The 7,387-nt window shown below is 42.5% G+C and overlaps 1 protein-coding gene and 1 long non-coding RNA gene across 3 annotated transcripts; both read left to right on the forward strand.

The window, feature by feature from the left end:
* Window positions 1–4,615: 4,615 nt before the first annotated feature.
* On the forward strand, window positions 4,616–5,633 carry LOC147464700 (uncharacterized). Of its 2 annotated transcripts, XM_086509999.1 has the most exons (3): window positions 4,616–5,158; window positions 5,233–5,297; window positions 5,380–5,633. In XM_086509999.1, exons 1-2 carry the CDS (start codon window positions 4,630–4,632, stop codon window positions 5,271–5,273), a joined length of 570 nt encoding a protein of 189 aa, XP_086366125.1. In that variant the 5' UTR covers window positions 4,616–4,629; the 3' UTR covers window positions 5,274–5,297; window positions 5,380–5,633. The 2 variants fall into 2 exon arrangements, with proteins under 2 accessions (XP_086366125.1, XP_086366121.1); XM_086509995.1 differs by having other exon boundaries at window positions 4,616–5,297.
* Window positions 5,634–5,915: 282 nt separating this feature from the next.
* Window positions 5,916–6,611, forward strand: LOC147464701 (uncharacterized). Its single transcript, XR_015187753.1, has 2 exons — window positions 5,916–6,239; window positions 6,331–6,611. It is a non-coding gene; the product is annotated as an uncharacterized LOC147464701 (long non-coding RNA).
* Window positions 6,612–7,387: the final 776 nt, after the last annotated feature.

A 7,387-nucleotide genomic window follows, 5' to 3' on the forward strand; every position in this document is an offset into this window, starting at 1 on the left:
CTTCATATGAACTTAGGGATTCAGTGCTTTCTCGTTCCTTGGATTCCTCCTCTGGAATGGGAGAGAGTCTTCTTTTGGGAGTCTCTTCAAGAGACCTCCTAAGCTCTCTCTCCTATTTGAAGAGGAAGGGTTATCCCATAAGCACGAAGTTGTTGAGTAACTTCGGCTTGCAAGGTAGGGTTACCCATGGCTTGCTGCAACCTAGTAACAAGGTAGTTAACAAACATGGGGGCACCATCATTAGCACCTTCACGTGCAAAATCAAAGCTATCAATGTTCATTCTACTCTCTTGACTATGGTCGGCCATGTTAATTAAACTTATATGTTTGTTTAATGTACTTTTTGGCAATTCAAAACTTCAGTTGCTACTCCTCTTAGCCTTTGAAAATTTCGGCCCTAAGGTATCTATACCCACGGCTGGAATTCGGTTAATTATAGAGAGTAGTGAGGTGGGTCTAATATTGCAGCATTGCCGAGGGATAGCTCCTTTCAAACTTCTTATGGCTCAATAATGGTAAAGCCGTAGGAAAGTCTAAAGAGACTCCATTATTAAGACCAAAGCTCCCGAGGTGTGCACCATACCCCACATAGTGAGCTGCAACAAAACCGTTACTAGATCCCAGTCCCACTTACCCTAATATAATTAACAAAACCAACCATTTATAGGCTACTTAAGGACATCTCTTCTTAAGCAAGAAAAGAGAAACCAAATGCTCTGATACCAATGTAATAGAAATGGCCTAATAACTTGTAGAGTAGCGGAATTAAGAGAAAGTGTTTGCTGAAATTACTTTGAGAGCATAATGGGTGAACTTCATTAATGGTAGCAACATAAACATAACAATTAATTAACTAGACATGAACAATACTTTTGCATGAGAGAGAATTAGAGAACATTACAAAAATTGAGGACCGGATTTATGTGGAGCCGGTCCCCCCTCCAATAGCATTTGTATTATAGATTCTCCCATTAGAGGAGACTTGGTACAATACAATCTTTGTGTTCTTTTTGACCTAAGTGATGCTATGAAGATGGAAAGCTTCATGCACCACTAGCATAGCATAATATTTGAAGAAAGCATTAATTGGACCAAGCCTCAGTCCCAAGACCTCAAACACCTTCGAAGGTGGAGAGAGCTAGCAGGGAGTGAGGATAGGGAAGAGGAAGAAGAAGTAGTATACGAGAAAGATCTATTCCCTTACTTATCATCACTCTTCTTTAGCATAGCATAATAGGTTAGTAATGATGAAGATGAAGAAGATGGCAAGCTCAAGATTTGAAGCATGTCTCTTGGTTGGATTTCACTCCATAGCCAGAGAGGTTAAGTGTAGGCTCACTCTTCTCAAGGAGGTTAGAGAAGGAGATGGAGCTCTTGCACTTGCCAACCACATAATGAGAGTGAATGTGAGAGTGTGTGGGTTAGTATACCTTGCAAGCTAGGCCCATGCTTCCTTGGTCAATCCCCTCTTTTAGCACTCCTAGGCATTTTATTGGACCTCCTCAAGCCTGGCCAATCACAGCCTTAGTGCATATCAAGCAACAAGGGTAGTCTTGGGACAAGTGTCCCCCTTTCCACTTTGAGAGAGAGGACTTGATAAATGCAAAAGAAATTAAATAAATGTGGTAATTTATCATTGGACCCCTTTTAAGCCTGGCCAATAGGATTCAAGCACCTCATGAAGGTAACATGGGTAGGGTCTTGACATGTGTCCTTGCTGCATCTCTAGGCTTGGGCTCACCTTGAGTGTGTGAGTGTGTGTTCTCTCTCTACCCCCTAGGAAAAGCGCTCGACCCCCCTCTTGTAGGGATATTTTTGACTTGCTTTGATCAAGCACCTTAGTCACCAAGCATGACTAAGCACTTGGACTAGGGGGTGTTCCCACAAGCATCTCAAGCAAGCATGTCCAAGCACCTTAATGAAGCACCTCAAGCAAGACAAGCATCTCGAGCTTGGGCTGGATTCCCACCTCAAGCTCAACCCTAACTTAGGTCAAGAACTTTTAACACTAACCTTTGGAGGTCTTTAATGAAGCTAACCCTAAGGTCTTCTAAGCTCCATTGGTAGCCTTGCTCTTTGACAGACCATCTCTCATTTGAGCCCCTTTACCATTGGCCCCTTGTTGAGATAGATCTGTAAGCACATGTCTATATTCTACCTCTTGTTTCCATTTATCTCTCCCATATTAAATGATCAGCTCATTATGAGAAAGTCTTTTTGGAATAGGTAGATATTAGATTTTATGAAATATGTAAAGTACCACTTCATTCAAGATGTGCTTGAGGACAAGCATATAGAGCTTGTGAAGATGCACATAGATGATAACCCTGTAGATCTTCTCACCAAAGGTCTAGCTACTTATGGGCGTGAGCTAGATAGGGTACTCTAACATGATTGTACATACATATATATTTTATACCCCATACTTAAAGGCACATTGGCCTTTAAGTGGGAGGTTGTTGGGGTGGTAAAACTTAATGTGCTAGCCCTAAGTAAGTTCTCAGACGCTAACACCGACCATTACATGCGTTTGCCCATGATAATGTATTGTTTGTCAACCTTGGCAAAACCAAGGTTATGGTATTCAATACCACACCGCAGTGGGTTAGGAGATCAACACCCACATTTTCTTATGGCCAGGAGTCAGTGAAGTATACATATGCATACACTTACCTTGGGATAGCCTTTAGTGGTCCAATGTTTTCATCGAGGAGAGCAGTTGAGACGAGATTGACCAGAGCATATGCTACCCTAGGAAAATTAGAGAGGATGTGTTCGAAGGTTTCGTTCCAAGAACCTCAAACAAAGCTATGGCTCTTTGATACTTTAGAGGCATTAGTTATGCTTTATGGAGCCCAGATATGGGGACATTCGATGGACCACAATAGCAGATCTGGTAGCACTGATGGGTGGAGATGTATGGAGAGGCCTTTGGTTTCTATGATCTCTTGGATGATAAGAGTTAAGGCTTTAGTACCACATGAGATTATCAGAGCAGGGCTGGCTGCATCTTCACTTGTGGTCGAGGCACTCACCATATCAGTTTCTTTTTTGAACAATTTATGGGACCTCCCTAGACACATATATGCTCGTTTAGCTTTTGAGTCTTCCCGATAGCTAGCATTGCAGGGGGATACTACTCATTGGTATGGAAAGATAACATCATGGTTTTAGTTGCACGGTTTCAATATGGATAGATTGCCTAGTATTCTTTGGATGGTGCACCCTCTATGTCTATTATGGGCAGAAAGATTGCCAGACTCATTCGTCCATTAGGATGACCTATCTCAGCTCGATGCCAGGAGGACTTGGATTTAGCCGACACGAGAGTGGGCATGAAGATGGCTTTCTGTAGAGAGAATCTTCTCCATCTGACGGAGGACGGGTTTGTGACTAGACCTAGTTACATGGAAACACATTTATCTCGGGGGATACGGTGCGCTATTGGTCACCTACGCACCTCTTCACGTCAGCTTGAGGTCAAGACTCGCAAGTTTAGGGGGATATCTACAGAGGATAGGATATGACAGCTATGCCATTTGGAGCTTGAGACAGAGCTACATTACATATGTCATTGTCTTGTATATCATGAGATACAGGGGCGATTTCATTGACTTTGCTGCTTTGGAGATCAGGAGAGAGACAATCTCAAGGTAGATTACAAAATTCTTTAGACCACCTACTGGCAGACAGAGGGGCAGACCACACAACAGAGCCCAGAGGCTACTGAGCTAGGGAGATCTAGACGCCCACAATTGGGGGTACTTCACAACATTGACAGAGATTACAGTAGATGATATGGATCACTTTAGCTTGATAGTAAAGGTACTTACCATGGCGGACATTGACAATATTCTATAGTGACCGATACAATACATCCTCGGACAGCGCCCGATGCTGGACATCCTCGGATAATAGAGCCCAATGCCGGATATCCTCGAACATTGATGTTCATACACTTGGATTGTACTACCCTAAACAGTTGTGAACCATGATAATAGCTATTTAGCTTTTATTTTTCTTTATTTCATTTTTATTTGGGAAAATTACCAAAATACCCCTCTAATTTGTGGAAATTCCGAAAATACCCCTCAAATTTCAAAAATTCCCAAAGTACCCCCATAATTTGTCATAAATTTTCAAAATGCCCTTCAAATTTTCCAAATTCCCAAAATACCCCTGATTGTGAGAGTAAATTTCTTCAAAAACAAAAAATTTGTAGCTTTTCATAAGAAGAGTGCTTGTCTACCATACAAGATGCTAAAACAAAAAATTGAGTTGGTTATGTAGGCTTTGGAGATGAATTTCTTCAATATTTTTAGACATAATTACCTTTTTTTTGGGAGGTGATTTGCAAAAAATTACATGCGCTTATAAGCACTCAAAAACCGATCTCAATTGTCAAACAAGTATAAAGATTAAAAAATCTTGAAGATCCAACGAAAATAGATACAAGGGTATTTTGGGAATTTTTGAAATTTGAGGGGTATATTGGGAATTTCCAAAAATTATAGGGGTATTTTGGTAATTTTCCCTTTTTATTTTGTACCGAGACAGTTTGGTCTCTCACTCTCATAGAGATAGAGCGTGTTTAGGGATTAGGGTTTGGGCCAGTTTTTCTGCAGGAGAATGGCGTCTCGCAAGGTTATCCGCCGCCTGGGGGCCCTGCTGCATCCTTCAAGAGGCTTCTGCCACAAGCAGGAGCTCGGTGATCAATTGCATCCGCGATCATCCAGTCAACTGCTCGCGGCCTTGGAGCCGCATGTCACAAGTTCCGGGAAGGAACTTTTTCAAGGCCTCATGGACGTGTCCTGTTTAGAGAAGGAGGTCTGGAAACAGAAACAGGATGAAATTGAATATCAAAAGGAGGCCATTGAGTATCAGAACAAGGAGATCGCATATTTGGAGGTAGACCTCCTTAGATCCAAGGGTTTGAACAATACACGTGGGTTGTTCGAGAGAATGCAGGAGGTCCTTGCAACATATGCACGTGCTAAAGGAAACAAAGCTTCCATTTTGTGGGAAAAAATCCTCAAGTGGTCTCCGGACTTGGCTGCTTGCATAGAGAAGCACACCAATATTCCACTGCAAGATGTGCGGAAGCAAGCAGCGCACTGCCATACTATATACAACATTCTTTCGCAGCACGTGCACGCAGGTAAAGAATTGGCTGAACTGCAGGCCGCCAATGGGAGAATTTATTTTCATAGAGGGCCTATGTCGCCTGAACAGGTCCAAATATTTCTCTGTATTGGAAAGGCGGCGAAGTTTGACATTGAAGAAGACCCGTCTACCAGGTACACCTGCTACTCTTGTTGCTTTTATTTGTTTATTGTTTGAATGTTGCCTGTATTCATTTTATATATATTGATCGGACAGGCCGTGCTGAAGAGTTCAGATGTAGATCTGTTTGAATGTGGTCATGGTACGTATGATACTGTACATGAGACTATGGGCTCGCTGTAGAGTGATGAGGACTTTTTTTGGTTCTGATGATGTTCAGTGATGCGTAATGATTTATGTTGAGGACAGGTAGTCCTCAGGGTACATTATGCAGGTTGTGTAGAGAGGATACAAAATGTAAAAGCCTGGTTGCAGGTGTTTACTGTTAATCCAATGAGCTGTTTATTGTCTGAGTGCTTGAAGCTATATACCTGGATGGTTATATGGGACTCTGTGCGTGTAGGGACTTACTTGCAGGCTGCTGTCTGCTCTCTAGGATATAGTTTCTCAATGCCTGATAACAAAGGCTGTTTATTTTAATTATGTGTTTAGTTCTTGTTGTTTTTAACCATGCCGGACTATGTACTGTTTGCTGAACACTTTGAGGGCATTATACGGAGGTGTATTATACGCATATGATTGTGAAAGTTGGTGTGTTGGTTTATGATCTTTTAGTGTGTATCGTAATAGGTTATGTAGTCATACAAGGACACACACACATATGTATCTATACATATGTGACACTTTGAATCCCATTTTACCTCGAAAACTTCCTCTAGCTCAGTTGTGGTGTGTATGTATGAGGATTCAAATATGAAATTTGAGCTTGAATTTTGATTTTGATGCTCAAACAAGAGTTACTAGATTTCAAGTCTTCTTGTAAACAATTTCAAGGTTTGTCACTAACATCACATATTTTTCAACAAAAATAATTTCCTGCACCTATACAGCATGCACTAGATGTCTTGCAAGAGTCAAAATCCTCTTCATGCTTGTTTGGCGAGCTAACCATTCAGGTGTGTGTGTTTTGTTGAAACATCTGCCAACTAATACCATTATAAAGTAAGCTCTTGTTTACTCCCCCCTTTGTCCTCGTTTACTTTTCAGCATTCGACGTCCTCAGTCGCCCCTGCTTTTGTGCCCGCACTTCCTCGTCCGTAAGTGACACTGAGGAAGTCAAGGGATCGACGATGGGAGTGTAATCCGCTGTTGATGCATCCCATCGGAAAAAAGAACAACCAGTATGACAGATAGGTTTGGTGTGAGCAAGTATGTGGCCCGGTTTAAAATACATTACCGGTTTTTGGCAGACATTGGCCACTGTCACCAAGCTGCCTTAGGTTTATGGTTTTCATTTGAATGGAGGAGCTACATGAAGTTTTCGTGGACCTGGGTAATTTGCTCGTAGCAGGTGCATGAAATGCTAATATCACTTCCTCCCATTCCAAGTGGGCTGTCTTCCCCGTCTGTTTGCACATCCACATTTATGTTTTTTGCACCATCACCTGATTCACCTGTTGTGACTGTTAGGAAATAAGACGTAGCTAAATAGATAATTGAGTAGATTACTTAATGGAGAGAGACAAATTTATATACACGAGATTATAGTGTAGAGAGAGAGAGAGAGAGAGAGAGTACACACGATATACGTGGTTCACCCAATGTGGGCTACGTCCACGGGAAAGCAGCCACTCAATGGCTTTGGTACTTCAAAACAAGAAGTAGTTTACAAAGGGATTATACCCTTAATGGAGCTCCCGCCTTGCTTCACTCTCACCACCTCACACTCACCTTGTTGCATCAACTTCACACTATGAAATGTGTGTAGAAATGGCCTCCTTTTATAGGCCAAAAGGGCTGCCCTCTCTTATGAGAGACAGCCATGTGTATCCGCCCTTGTGCGAATAAGTCCAAATCGGACCCTCCAATCCGCCCATGTGTGGCCGCCCTTGAGAAGACAAGTCCGCTTTTGAATTCGGCCACCGGCCATTGAATTCGGCCACCGGCCACCGGCCATTGACTTCCGACCACCGGCCACCGGCCATTGACTTCCGACCACCGGCCATTGGCCATTGACTACCGGCCACCGGCCAACTGACCGGTTGTTTTCCGACCACTTTCCGACTGCCGTCCGGCCATAATATTCCGGCGAAAAGGAATATTC

The sequence above is a fragment of the Adiantum capillus-veneris genome, chromosome 1 (genome assembly GCF_014529385.1).
Source record: "Adiantum capillus-veneris isolate H3 chromosome 1, ASM1452938v2, whole genome shotgun sequence".
Classification (NCBI taxonomy): domain Eukaryota; kingdom Viridiplantae; phylum Streptophyta; class Polypodiopsida; order Polypodiales; family Pteridaceae; genus Adiantum; species Adiantum capillus-veneris.